The sequence below is a fragment of the Mustela lutreola genome, chromosome 6 (genome assembly GCF_030435805.1).
Source record: "Mustela lutreola isolate mMusLut2 chromosome 6, mMusLut2.pri, whole genome shotgun sequence".
Classification (NCBI taxonomy): domain Eukaryota; kingdom Metazoa; phylum Chordata; class Mammalia; order Carnivora; family Mustelidae; genus Mustela; species Mustela lutreola.
In genome coordinates this window covers 214,190-228,692 of record NC_081295.1, presented here as the reverse complement: position 1 = coordinate 228,692, position 14,503 = coordinate 214,190, and the positions used below count along the sequence as shown (strand labels likewise).

Here is a 14,503-nt window from a genome sequence, read left to right as displayed (position 1 = left end):
TCTTCCTTGCCCGTCTGAACCGGGGGTTGTAGGCCTCACGTGACAGATGCCGTGCAGGGCCCTAACTGCTATCCCTCGACAAGTTAGGCAGTTTCGGTCTCATTGTTTTACGCCTTGGTTATGTGTGGAAAGTACAAAGGCCCATGAGAGCATTTGTCTTCGTAACAGTTGTCCGTGCGCGGGGCAGTGTTCGGACCCCTCAGGAGAGAGGCCGGGCCGCTCCTCTTCAGCCTCTTTCCTCCCACTTTCTTACTTCACTCTGTTATTTTCTAGATGATTCGGTCTCACATTTGTCACAACAACAAAAAGTTCTTTCTGTTCACGTCTCTCTTTCTTCAGCCCGTTCAGACCTCCTGTCCTCTCGACGCTTTTGGACTGTCTTGCCTTCTACTCTGGCCTCTCTCTCTGGTGGATCTTGGCGCTCCTTTGGCATAAACACCGTATTCTCATTTGCCCGGAATAGAGATATACGTGACTGTTTTTCAGACCTGAATTCACTTTATGAAGTATTGGTTGTCCCAGAAACTCACTCTTACCGTGGAATTACATTTCAAGGAGCTTTGTACTGATGCTTCTTTTCCATTTCTAATCTGTAGCTAGTTCTGCGTTTCGCATTTTTAAAAAATGTGGTTAAACGACTTCAAGTTTTATTGCTTTGTGATCGGTTTCACATGGCTGCAGCGTAAACTTGAGCTTCACTGTTTTGAGGAGAACATTTCGTTACTGGTACCAGACTCAGCAATACAATTGAATAGAGCATGGGTTTTTCAGTGTAAAACTGCCTTTCTTTTGATGTCATTTACGGAATACTCAAGCATGTATCCGTCAGTATTTTCTGTCCACCGTGGCTGAGAGAGGCCGTTGCGGGGGTTGGGAATGGTGGATAACCTGGAACTGAGGTTTCTCCTCCAGAGAAACACGTGTGTTTTCTTCTCCGTGTTGTCTGTGTGCATACGAACAGCCATTCCTTGAACACACGTTTTGACTTAGTCTTTCAGTCCGAGGGTTGTACCTGCTGATAGTCACTCCTCACGGCTCTGCGCTTGTCACTCGTGCAGGTGACTGTGTCCAGACCTCGGAACAGCAGCTTCCCACAGGCGCCAGTAATGACGACCTTCACTAAGAATCTGTTGTGAGTCAGTGCGGGGCAGACTTAAAGAGCATGTTTAAATTGGAGCTTTTTGAAACGGAAAAACAGTGAATGGACATATCAGTGACCTCTCAGAGATGGAAAAGGGACTGTAAATTACTCCCAGGGTGAATTTCTCTTAGGGTTTCATAGGGCTGAAAAGGTAAATTTATAAAAGTGTACTTTTCTGTGATTACACTTACGTTAGACGTTCCGTTGTGCGACGTGAGGAGCCGGACCTGTGGGAACGGGCTCTCCGAGGCTCCAGGTCAGCAGTAACAGTTTTTATTGAGGGCTTATCTGAGAACTCTCAGGAAGGGTGGGTTTACATCAGAGCGAGCTACATAGTTTTTATAATCTCTAGTTGAGCAGGTGCTTTAAAGAGTAATGTCCGTTGTGTGAAATGCTCAGCGAGCCCATGTTCCTCGCCTCTGTGGTTTCGATCTGTCACTGCGGAGGTGGGTCACCTGTGAGACGGTCTGTGGGATGCCTCTCTCTCCTCTAAGTTGGTGCTTTAAAATCACCCGTCTTTCCAAAGTCACTAACGGCAAGAAGTAGAATTACATTCCCACAAAACCAGTCACCACGGAGAGCGATGGGGCTTTAATGGAATGAAAAAGTGTGTTCTCTGCTGGGTCTGGCTTCTGTAGCCTGGGGTCTTTTTTCTCGGTCGTGAGTGCTACGCGTCTGTGGACTTGTTATTCCCTGAAATAGTTCGAGCTGTCCTTGATACAAAGGCAGTAAGTACGTCACAATGGAACAGGGCCGGGTGGTGACGGGGTTGCTGCCTTGGCGCCGGGTGGAGGTGACCAATGCCAGAAATAATTTGCTCTTCCTGGAGAGGGCAGCGGGTCCTGGCCGGGGAGAGCAGGAGTCCCTAGAAAACTGTCTTTGTGGATTATGGTGGGGTCATTTTTATCAGGAGTAAACATGAGCCACTTTTATCACTGAGGAAGAATCAGAATTCTAACCCACGGGTTTGTGGTTGTCATCCTGATTGTTTTTTTCCCTTCAGGCCTTTACTTGCCACAGAACGTGTTCCTCTGTAGAAAGAGGTTCTCGATTCTTATGATGGCTGTGGAAATGCTGACCGAGGGAACTGCAGTGCTTTTCTCTGCCGGCAGCATTTGGTGGCTGAGCGGGAAATGAGCGGGAAAGGTCACCACCCCGTAAGCTGGGAGGAGGGGCCCTGGGGCAGCCGCTGTCCATGGTCCTCCCAGGCCCGTCCTCCTTGCCACCGCTGTCTCGAGCCCCAGAGTCTCCCCATCTGTCTCCAAATCCCCGCGCTCCTTGTTCTTGCTCACAGTTTGGTCGGGCTCCTTGATTCCACAGAAGAGCAGAGGGTCTCACATGTGGGGGTCCTGGGATCTGAGTCTGCAGGTTTCACCAGGGCTGGCGAAGGTGGAAGTTTATCCCAGCTTTGATCATCCCAGCTCACACTGCAAACCCCCGGATTGCCAGATCTGGGATCTGGTGCCCAGAGCAGTCACTTGTGTTGCTGTAAGACTTGGGCTTGGCTGTGAGTCCTGGCCTCTCCCAGGAATTCTAGAGCTTCCCCCCTTGCTATGGAGCAACCAGGGCCCTGTCCAGCTTGGCCCTGGGCATTATGGGCTGTGGGCTCTGGACAAAGAGGCCCACTGACCTCCGCCTCTGCCTCATCTCCTGCCCTGTGTGTGCGCCTGTGTTCAGTCGTTGGATCCGTGTGCAGAGTGTCGCGTTTTTCCCAAGGTTCATGCTGCTTCTCTTTCTTCTCCCTTTCAGGTGGACACTCTTTGCCTGGAGGATCTGCATGCTTTTATTGCTCAGGCCTTGTGCCTCCAAGGAAAGTCAACGGTGCAGCTTGTGGACCTGCAGGTACTGGCCTGATGAACTGTCACGGTTCTGGCAACCGCCTGCCTGACCAGGGTCGGCGCTCTTGCCAGCCTTTTCTTCTGTTGCGTTTTTAAGTTTTGGCTGGTGTTCCACAGAAAAGATAAGAAAGCGCATGTAATCACGGTATTCTTACGATGCTGTGGTTGGTTTCGTCCGTCGCACAGTGGAGCCCAGGGTCTTGCCAGGTTATTGAAGCTCTTACAGAGCCATATACAGATGGCGCCCTGTATACAGATGGCCACTACTCAGTTTCTGGGGAGTGGCCCTCTAGACCTCGGTCTCTGCCGAGTCACGTGCTCACAAGAGCCCCCTCATTCCAGCACTGATCCTGTCTCTGTATTGTAGTCACGTGAGCAGAATAGTCGGCGTGATCCCTTATAAGCTTTGCTAACTTTAGGAAAATACGACGCCTCTTTCTGATGTTCGTGATTTTGGCCCATACACGGCTTGTCCTGCCTGTTTTGTCTGTGGGCCTCATCTTCCAGACGTTGGTGACCGCTCTTTGGGGCTGGGCCACGTCCCACCCGCTGTGTGTCCTCTCTCAGTGGCTTGCCTGTGGAGCGTTCAGTAATGGAGATTTCGCGCCTGTGTTGCTTTTATTCAGATGTTGCCGCTCATGGGTGTTTATGCCTTGAATTTCATGAACGAGCCATTGGCAGCTGAGCCTGGCTCCTCTGCGCTGTGGCCACCCCTGTTTCCTAGAGGAAAACCCAAGGTCAGGTCAGTTTTTGTGGAAACTGAAGACTTTGCTTTATAAATGCCATTGGATAATGGTAATGAGTTTTATCCACAGATTCTAGTTAATTGAATTCGTTTTCATTGGTCTTTTAGTGAAAAAAAAAAAAAAAAAAAACAGAAAACAAATTTCATTTATAAACAGCTTCCGATCTAATCTCAGAACTCCTCCGTACCACGTTTACTCCATGGACTGATTCTTGTAGCAGCCCAGTTAAATACAGTGCAGATGGCGTGTGTGTGAGCGGAGTCATTATGTTACAGTCAAGAAAGTTATTTTTAGAAGTGGATTTTTTTCCTCCTTTTGGCAAGGCACAGTTTTAAAAAGTGAATTTGGGGTTATTGCTAGGCTAATGCTAGGGGCCCTTGCCGTGGTAGTGGTGTTGTGCACCATGAGTCGGACCTCACACCAGCACCCCTGGCATGGTGTGCACGTGGGAGCAGTTTGGTACGTGGTGGACAGGGAGTCTCAGACGGGAGAGCCGTGCACACAGTCCTAGAGTGTGAGGGGTAGTCAGTGTCCAGGCCCGCACCAGCTTCTGGTTGGACTATCCCCCAGGGCCTCAGGAAGACCTGACTTTATCACGGTCTCGCTTGTTCCAGGCACACGGCCACCTGAGTGGCACCTGGCACCTTCGGGGGCCGTGGTTCCCATCAGCCGAACGGGGTGCTCCCAGTGAGGGTCCCTTGTCCTGGCTCCTCCACACCACAGTCTTCGTCCCTTTCTGGCAGGGTCTCTGTTGTGTGAGCGCGAACAGCTGCCCTTAACCTCCAAGGCGCTGGTAGTCTCTGAGCCTTCGTGAACTCCGGGTGCGGCATGTAGGTTTTCAGCTTCCATAGTTTAATCACTGAAGACGAGAAATTGTAGAAAGAATTTGGAAGATTTTACTTAACGTGGCCATAGGGTTCACGGCAGGTGCCGGGTGGCACCTCTCGCTCTGGGGCTTCTGGTGAGGCCTGGCTCCAACCCCCAGGCCACGCCCTCTGCCCTCCCTGGGCCTTTGCTCTGCTGACTGGGCCCTCCCTCTGTCTTCGTATTCCCGTTCATCCTTTGTCTTAAACTTGGTCTCTTGGACTGGCTCTGTCCTTCCATGGGTAGAGTCCAGTGTCCCTCCCGTGGGTAGAGTCCAGTGTCCCTCCCCTGGAAAACCCCACGTCCAGCCCGTCGTGGCTGGCCCATCTTGCCCTTCGGAGGGTGCTCTCTGCGGGACGGAGCGCGTCTCTGGGTCTGCGCTGCGCCTCACCTTCGGCCCCATAGCGCAGTCGCGCCTGCCTGACATGCGGTCGCCGAAGCAAAGGTTAGGGAACACTCAGCTGCCAGCCCCACCGAGCACTGGGTCCCGCGCTGTGTTCGCTCCCCTTCTGAGCCCGTGGCACGCCGTTGGCTTGTCTTTGTTAAGAAACAGTACCTCTCACATGCGGCACTTCTTCCCGAGAGACCTGCGGGCCTCACTCTGGCACCCGGCTTGGTCGTTGGGGAGTGCGGCCCAAGGCAGGCTTTCACGGTGGGGACCTTGGTGGGAGAGCTGTGGGTCCTGCGCGGGGTTTTCACGCTCTTCCTGCTCTGCTGATGCAGGCCTGCCTAGAGGGAGAGACGGAGCTTCTCCTCGTTTGCTTTCAGCGCCCGTCACTCTGCTGACATGACTAGAGCCTGCTTGACTGGGCAGAGTGGTTGGGTAGGTGCGGCCTTGGGGGGACACCCCCTTTGCAGAGCCCCCTGTGCCTCTGCCACCTCTCCCTGGAGCTCCCAGCAGAGCCAGAGAGGCAGCTGTGGCATGTGGTCTGCCCTGGGCCATCCTCTGGGTAGCTGGTGACTTGTAACTTAACCGCTGTTGCTCATAGCCTCTGATGCACCAGCCAGAGTCATGGAAGCCACAGCTCCCGTACACCCGTGGGCGTGGGTGATCGTGGAATAGTCTGGGATTCACGTGATTAGCTCCTGGCCTGAAAAGCAAAGCTAGGACCCTTCCACTTGCAGCATCAAAGCAAAGAGCAGAGGGTAGAGCAGAGGCGGCAGAGAAGGAGGGTGTGGGAGAGAAGACTCTGTGCCCGTCCTGTTTCTGCCTCGTCCACTGGGAAGGCAAACACCACGCCATTTCCTGTCTCCGTCGGCTCCTACCTGGGGCCTCGTTCCTGGGGAGTTGAATGCATGTGTTTGTTTTTGTGAAGCTCCTAAGTGTGTCTCAGATTTTCTGAGACTGAAATGTGATAAGCCAAAGCTCCTGGGAGACTTCCAACTCGATGTTTACATCTGAATGTGGGGATGGGTTCCGGTTAAGCAGCAGGACTCCCCAAGGGTGGCAGGCCAGAGAAATGTCCTTCTAGAACTGGCCTTCTAGACTGTTCTTGCTGGAGGAGGTCTTCGCCACTCACACTGGGCTCGTGTTGTATGGGAGAGGTGGGTCTCTCTGCCTAAACTCTGGGCTCTGGAAGGCTGGGAAGGGTCCTTGTTGGTAGCCCTCAGCAGCTGGCTTAAAGCAGTGCCCAGCAAACGCTTGGGAAGTGCTTCGTGGTGGCGACTGGGGTTTTGTGGAGCTCGTCTGCGACATGTGATTTTATCTCTGTGTTTTCTGTATTTTAATCTGAGGCCGTGTCGTCTTGCTGGAGCACTGTCTGACATTTAACCAGTAGAATATGAGTAAAGAAATAACAGTATTTTAGCATTTCTGCAGGAGGTTTTCTGATTCTGAGTTGAATCTTTGACTTTATCCTTTGATCTTGTGCCTGGTTCTCAAATAACGTTCTTCTGAGCAGTTTGCAAGTAGTGTTTTAAGGGATAGTAGGTGCCAGACCACAGACCCACAGAGGAGAGAATCCCCAAAGACGAGGGCCTTGATGTGTCGGTTCATGAAATGCAAGCCCACTCGGAGGGAGCCCAGGGCAGGAAGCTGCCGGCCGACCTGGGAGGGAGCGCAGGGTGGGCCAGGATGGGCCAGGATTGTGGGGACACACACTGACCCCCATCAGAACCACCGTGCCTCTCACTGGGTAACTCCTAAAGACAGGCTTCTGTGGTCACCGTTTACTGGAGGGACTTGGGACAGACGCAGCCGTGCTGCCCAGAAGTAGTGCTGACAGAGGGACCGAAGGACCTGTTTCCCGCCAAGGAGCGGGAAACTCCCTGCTTTGGTCGTGGTGATGGTCCGTCTTTGGGAAGAATGTAGCCTAAGTCACTTAACGGAAAATAAATGAAGTGGAGCTTCAGGGAAGTCCCACCAACTGGTGACATGTTAAGAGCCCGGATCGTTAGGGTAAAATAAAGCTTCTCTGTGACTGTTGGGGGTGACATTCAATTACTTTTTGGGGGGAAGAGGTCCTTAACCTGCGGAAGCTAAGGTGCACTCCCAGGGTGAGACCTGCGGTCTGATGGGCACATCCTGGGTGTGGGAACCGGCCACACTGTCAGATGACAGGGCTGACGAGCTCCACTCACCGGCTTCTTACCAGAGTCCGCACCTGCCTCAGAACAGAGGGTTTTGTGGACTTGGAAAGGGCAGGTTAGGAGTGGCGTGCGCCTGGCCACGGTCTGTGCTCTGTGTGACAGGTGGTTCCGGGTGGGGCGTTGGGGACAGAGGGGCGCACAGCTGCCTGCATGTGTCCTTGGCCACCGGCACCCATCGGGAAGCCCACTCACCGTTCCCCAGAGAGGAGTGCAGGTGCCTGGGTGGGGCTCCGAGGGCCAGGGGCTTGCGGCTTCCCCATGGAGCGTGGGGAGCTTGAGCTTGCTGGAAAATTAGCCACCAGGCTGGGGAGTAGCCTGGAATTGCAGGCTTTTAGGAGAACGTTTTACACACCCAGGCAACTCCTGATCCTGAGTCCACAGAATGAACGGTGCTGCGGGCCTCTTGTCTTGGGGGGTGGTTGCCATGGACGTGCGTCCAAGCACAGCGCTCACACGGCTGGTTCGCTCCCCTAGCCCTGGGTGAGCACGCGTGTGGCTCTGACGGTCCCCCTCACTGACAGCAGGAAAGTCGCCAGAAGCTGGAGCTGTAAAGCTCACCAGTAGAAATTCAAAATCGGTCTGTGCCATCTACTCTCCAGATCACGTCTTTATCTTGCCAACTTGAAATGCGTTCTCATTCTGCCCACGGCTCTTGCCCAGCCTTAGCCAACTGCAGCCCTTAGGCCAGAGCTGGCCTGTCAGCGATCTTTGAATGGCCTGTGAGCTTGGGACAAGGTTTACATTTTTAACTGGTAAGGAGAAAAATCCGCGAAGTCTTCTTTCAGGATGTGTGGACATGCTGTCAGGTCCATAAAGTTCACACTGCCACAGCAGAGTTGAGAGCTGGGACAGACACCATACGGCCCCCAAAGACCAGAAGTAAGTCCCCGTGGCCCTTCGCAGAAAAGCCTGCTGGCCCCCAGCTTACACGAGCAGGCAGGTGTTTAGGCTTTTCTGGGAGCTGGGAAGTCCCTGGGCAGGGCATGTCCTCAGCACAGAGACCATCCCACTGGCCTTCGTGCTGGCCTAGAGCCCACTCAGGGGTGAGAACAGCAAAAATACCTTCCAGAAATAGGGTGCTTTCGTTTGGGTTTGGACTTCTTTTTTTTTTCTTTTTTCTTAGAGAAATTAGGAGGACTTCATAAATATAAGAGTTAATTTTTATGTCATTCCTTCGAGGGAAATGAAAGTTCTGTCTTGTTACGTCGCTAGGGAAGTGAAGACAAAGATTGGTGTCTTGGCCAAGACCCCTCGGAAGGGGTGGTGAGGGTCCACTGAGCTCTGGAGTCGGCCCACCCATGAGGAAGTCTGGATGTGGGGTCTGGTGACTTGCTCCTTGCTGGATCCTCTGTCGCCTGCTGGGTGCTGTGTGAATGTCAAATGCTCGGGAAGCTTTACCGCTGAAGACAGTGTTGTCTGCTGCAGCCGGAACACGTGGACCTTGGAGGTGGTGCGGGCGGGCTCCGGTGACAGGCTCCTGTCCAGGGTGGTCTGCCCGAGTTTGGGGCACCTGCCGCAGTCGGGTGATGTCAGGGTTTGTCTCCTCTCCCCAGACAGCCTCCCTCCGGGACGAGTAGAGGCCGCACGTGTAGAAGCAAAGGTAGACATCTTCCATTAAAGGAACTTTATGCCCCTGTTGGTGAACCGTCACTTTCCAGAGCAAACACTTTAAATTCTGGTGATGAGATAAAGTTGCTTCCAGGACATCCTGAGATCACGTTTGCTCTTAGCACATCAAAGTGAAGCCCACGGAGTGAGGTTTTACTGCTGAAACCACGGAAACAGCCAGAAAATTACAGCATCGTGGAAATGCGTGTTAGAAGAGTTATTTAGAAAAAATGCGTTTGCTCTTAGACGCTCAAAAAGTTGATGAATGAATGGATAGTAGAAGTAGAATCTGTCGGAACTTCTGGTAGACTTTTGAAGTTGATCTGTAAGCACGGAAGATGGAGACACCCCAGACGGGTTAAGTGAGACAGGCATGTCACGTCCAACAGGCGGCAGGCCTGCTCTGACCCTCCATCTCGGCCGCGCGCCCACACGGGTCTTTGCAGTGCCCGTCCGCCGGCGGCCGGCAGAAGGTCATGGAGTGCCTTCTGGGGAAGGAAGAGAGGATGCTCTCGGGGGCCGGGCCGTCCCTCCCAAGTCTGGCTGTGCCTGTGGCCCTGTGCTCCCGGTGACACGGGTTGTACCGTGTGTCCCTGGCGCTGTTCGGAGGACATGAGCTCCGGGGAGCAGGCGCATTTGTGGAGGAAGAGGAGAGGCCTGTCATGGCTCAGCTGCGGGCCTGGTGCCCTTTCTGCACTTCCGACCCTCGCCCTTAGATGAGCCCCGCAGCCACCCCCCAGGTTGCTCTGGGAGCAGCGAGCAGTGAGGACATGCCTTCTGGCTCAGGGCAGCAGAAGGGATGCCTCACGGGAGTTCTCAGGGGAGATCTCTGGCTCCAGAACGATCCGTGCACAGCCGGTTGCTCCCCAGCTGACTGGCCCTGGAGGAGAGCAGCAGGAGTCACTTGGCAAAGTCGCAGCACAGAGCACAGCAGGCCAGACCTGGGCCACTGTCCCCTTTGTCGGTGATGCTGCTGGGTGTGCAGCTTGCACGCCCATCAGTGCTGGCCAGCGGCAGCGGCAACAGCACCAAGCGGCCTCGTGTGGAGCCTGGGCGGGGCCGTGGGTCTGTGCCGACGCCCAGGCCAGCCGCACCCAGAGGAGCCTCCTGTGTGTGTGTCCAGGTTCACAGTTGTGGGGCTTCGGAATGGAAGAGCTTTGTGCAGAGTTGGGCCTCCATCCCCTCTTTGTCCTCTGCTGTCCCCACGCCATCCTGATACCTGTCACTGCACTTCTCCCTGGGAACCCCTCCCTGGGACTTCGAGACTGGCCTCTGGCAGGTCACTCGCTCCCAGGGCAGAGGCGAAGGGCTGATGTTCAGAGCTCTCACGCTGGGCCGTGGCCTCGCTGCCTCCTCCGCACGCCTTCTGTGGAGGGACTCCCTTCCCTTCTGGAAGGACCCGCACCTGTTCCTCCATACCCACATGGGGCAGTTGCCTGCGTGCCGAGGGATGCCTCACCGGTGTCACCAGACCTGCTTCAGGGCCTGTCCCCTTCCTGTGTCTGTGAGTGTCCCTTGTCTTCTGCTGGAGGACTCCCGGCCCCTCTCCTGGGGCTCACGCTCTTCCAGACCCGACGCTGGGCTTCACGTATGCTCTTATCTTCTCTAGTGCCCGCACTTTCCTGGAAAGCCCCTCAGCTGGGGTTGTTTGCATGGAGTGAGGTGTGTCCTCGGCTCCTTGGGGTGGAGGCGGAGTCTCGTAACTTCCCTGGAATGTTTGTCCGTTGTCAGTACTTGGTGCCGACTGCTTGAGACTTTCGTCAATCACCGTCTGTGTTCAGACTGAAATGCTTACGGGAGTATTTTGTCTTCATGAATAAGAATCTTCAAATAAAAATTGGTTTTTCTATAGCAGAACCAAATCTCCGGACATGATTTGTGTCTCACCTCTTTTTTTCAGACCCCGTTCCGCAGGTTGGCAGAGGCATACCCTGGGTTGAGGGCGCTGAGTGTCCTGAGATTTCCCAGTCCTGCTCCGTGCCCCTGCTCCCCCTCCTGCTCCCACACCACCAGCCCCCAGGACGTGGGTGCCGGCTAGAGCTCATGCAGTGCTGGGAGTGCGGGGGCCATCTGTGCTCCTCGTCTTCCTGACCCAGGGGTCCTGTCTCCTCGTTCTGGCTCCGACGCTTCATGCCTGTGGTGGATCTGAGCCCCTGAAGTTCCCCCGGGGCCAGGCTTGGTGGTTTTACTCTGTTGCTCGTGTGCATTGACTGTGGGATGTCTTAGGTGACCGGAGGGCCAGGCAGGAGAATGGTGGAATTATGGCTGGTAGTTCACATATTATCCTCCTGTCTTTCTTGCAAAGATTGGTATTTTATCATTTTTTTCAACCTGTTTTTTTCTGACATTTTACACTTGGGAGTAGAATCGCATAATCTCACGGTGGGGGTGGGGGTGGGTCTGACCGGGTGGCCGCAGAGGGGGCCATGCTGCTTTGACGTGCCATGATGGAGACAGGTAGGGGTTGGCCGAGCCCATCTCGGGAGCTGCAGAGTGCTGTGGGATGGCCTGTGGGCTCCGTGGCTCGGTCTGGAGAGGGGCCAGGATAAGGAGCGCGGTCCGTGGTGTGCTTGCCTATGGCAGCAGGAGGCCTCGTGCCCCAGGACGCTCCCACGCCGTGCGGTTCCCATGGTGGCTTCCTTGGGCACCGGGACTTGCTGTGGTTGGCATGGTTTTAAACCTGGCTGGGCTTGTCTGCTTTGCTCTGCTCTTGGGTACGTTCTGGAAGCCACAGAAAACAGGTGGTCTTTCTTGTTTGTCGCGTGATGGTCAGTTCTGAACTTCGGGTGTGTGTTGGGAGGGTAGCATGTGGGAATGGGCGGCACTGTGCCGCTTGGAGCTCCGAGCCCCAGACCCGCTGACACGGCACTCCTGGGATTGCAGCACGGCAGCTCAGCCTGGAGGGGAGCACGTTTTTTTGCAGGTCGTGTGCCAGACCCTGTGCCCGAGAGTCCTGGGGCCGTGAGCACCCGCGTCCTGCTTCTCTGTGCAGGCGTCTGTCTGCATCCAGAGGGCATCTCCCGCACAGTGATGGGACACGAATGTGGCCCTGGGTATGAAGGCACTTGGCCTCTCAAGACAGGCATCGTGGAAGGGTCCACCCTGCTGTTGTCCCCAGCACAGTGTTGGGGTTCTTCCTGCGCCTGCCCCTGTGCGTCGGGAGAAATCTAGTCTTGACACAGGGTCATTTGTTTACATGTAAACTCAACAACTTTTTTTTTTTTTTTTAATTGAACTGTGACTGTCGTTTCGAGTGTATAGTCGACAACTGTTCTCAGAGTTCCCGCCGTGTGTGCAGTGAGGGGCCCTGGTGACAGGTGTCCCACACACAGGGACTAGCCTGACACGTTGAACCTCCACAGGGTTTTCAGAGGCTCCTGCGTGGCTCGGGCGGACCCGGCTGTGTCGTTCCTCTACTCCCCAGGGCGCTCCAAGTGTCCTGACTGGAGGGCTGAGGACAGCCGGGTGTGAATGGGTCCCACACCAGCCTGTCCGGGCTCACGCGGGTCCCTTGAGGGTTCCTTTGTTTGTGCCTCGCTGCGACCAGGGGACCTGCTAGTGTGTGCAGGCCTGTGGAGCCTGACCTCCGAGTCTGTTCCTGTCCTGTTTGCTGGTGCTCTCCTCGCCCTGTGTGGGGTTCCGCATGCCTGTGGGGCAGTCGCCCTGGCGAGGCCCTGGCCGCAGTGGAGTTGAGGTTGGCTCGGGCTGCAGCTTGCAACCGTGGTAGTTCTGTTCCGTTTTAGTGTCGTTTTGTGGAACTGCCAATAAGCCCCGGTTAGTGGACCTTCTTGGCCTGGGAGGGGGCACCATTCCGTGGAGCTGTTGACTGTCCGTATTTCCCGGGCAGCCTTGGAACTGGAACTGGTCTTTCCAGTTTCTGGGTCCCCATCAGAGGCCCCCTCACCTGGGCGGGCGTCTGGCAGGGCCCAGCTCTTCCTCCTGGTTCCGCCAGAGCCCCTGACTGCTCCTAGAACATGTCTCTGTTAATTGATCTGTAAGGCCACACCTGTTAGGCACATGGAACCAGTCTGTGCTCGCTGGGGACTCGGAGCCTGGAGCCAGGCCCAGCCTTCCGCCGTGGCGGCTGGAGCTCTCCTGTGTCACTTCTCTGGGAAAGGACAGCTGATGTGGGGTTTCTTTGCTGGAAGATACCCTCGGAGCTTCAGGTCAGCCCTACAGCCTGCGAACATGCTCTGCTCCCCACGCGCCCCAGTTCGTGTGAAGCTGGGTTCTCTGTTCCCTGAGTGGCGGGGAATTGGTCTCGGTCATTAGGAGATGACCCTCCTCCAGGAGCACGGCTCTCCACTTGGTTTTCCATGCATCTCCAGCCAACCTGCTAGAACCCTCTTCCTAGCAGACTCGATGAGCAGGAGAGGTGTGGTCTGTTCTCTGAAACCTTACATTATAATTCGGAAAGTAAAATCACATGGCAGCCATGGCTGAGAAGTGCTGTTTCCTGTCTCCCAGAGATGGAGACGCGCAGGGAAATCCCACGGACCTGCCAGTTGCCCCTGACATGAGATCCTCACCAGGACCGCACGCGGCAGTTGCTGAATCGGAGAGAACCAGCCAGGCCTCGGGCCCCAGCACCAGCACGACCTGTGCCTCTGTGTGCCATGTGTTCCTTGGTCTCCCAGGGCCTTCTACCCTTGCTCAAAGCCGGGGGGCGGGGGGCGCCTGGGTGGCTCCGTCTGTTGGGTGTCTGACTCTTGGTGTTGGCTCAGGGGGTCGTCTCGGGGTCCTGAGATCGAGACCTGTGTTGGGCTCCGGGCTTGGTGTGGAGTCTGCTCGGGAGTCTCCATCTCCTCCTTCCAAAAAAAAAAAAAAGAGGGAGTTTGTGGGAGTTGGGGGAGGAGGAGAAAGTCATGTTTAGGAAACTGGACTAATGGCCATGCAGTTTCTTGAACCAAAAGTTCCTAAAGCACTGGTAATGTCACCCCGCCCCGTGACCCCAGGGCAGCGCAACTGGGCTTGAGACCAGAGTCTCGTGTTGGTCGTTTCGCCTGCTCTGACGTGTTACATGTTCGCCCTCGAGGCGGGGGCCGAGAAGGCGGCAGTTAGGCATGAGATGAGCACGGCGTGATCCGTGCAGCTCACCTGAGCCTGAAGGAGGCAGCCAGCGTATTGAGGAAGTCAGGGGAGCCGGTGGGGCCTGCAGGGGTCCCGTGGCAGCCACTCCCTTAGCCCAGCTGGACGAATTTCCTCTCTGGGACCACGGGACCTGACAGGGCCCCTGCGGGTGGTGTTCTCAGCCGAGGCAGTGCATTCTGATGTCTTCTAGGGTTGGTTATTTTCCAAGAGCAGACGTCCTAGTTCCTGTCGGTCGGTGCGCAGTGGCCTGCGTCGCTGCCCGAGCTGTCCCTGGACACCTGTGCAGGTGGCACAGCTTGACCTTTCCTCTGCTTTGTTCCCGCAGCACGTGTGACTTCGTATTTCAAGCAGGTAGAGAGCTTTGCTTTTGGAAGACGTGAGTAGGTCATGTTCCAGAGGAAAGTCTGTCTTTGGTCCTCTGTCCTTCAGTTCCCGTGGGCAGGACCCACACGGTTGCAGCGCCTGGGTGGCTCATTAGTACCAGGCGGGACAGCTGAGCCCCGCAGAAGGTTCACAATGTCCCACGGTCCCGTGGCGGGGACGGGGGCCTCCCAGCTCCGGAGCCTGTCCACTGCGTGGCCATTGCTGTGGCAGCTTCCCGCCAGACGGCACTCCCTGTGAGCGTG

The 14,503-nt window shown here is 55.5% G+C and overlaps 1 protein-coding gene across 8 annotated transcripts in view; it reads left to right on the top strand.

Annotated features, from left to right (window-relative positions):
* The window catches only part of FAM120B (family with sequence similarity 120 member B), an 88,906-nt gene that overhangs the window by 37,616 nt on the left and 36,787 nt on the right, over positions 1–14,503 (top strand). For 7 of the 8 annotated variants that reach the window (XR_009354383.1, XM_059176441.1, XM_059176443.1 and 4 more), the window contains one exon: positions 2,891–2,983. The exons of the other annotated variant lie outside the window; for it this stretch is intronic. Coding sequence is in view for 6 of the 7 variants with exons in the window: in XM_059176441.1 (XP_059032424.1) it covers positions 2,891–2,983 (93 nt within the window). In the remaining variant the exon portion in view is untranslated. The remainder of the gene's footprint in view (positions 1–2,890; positions 2,984–14,503) is intronic. 8 annotated transcript variants of the gene reach the window in all.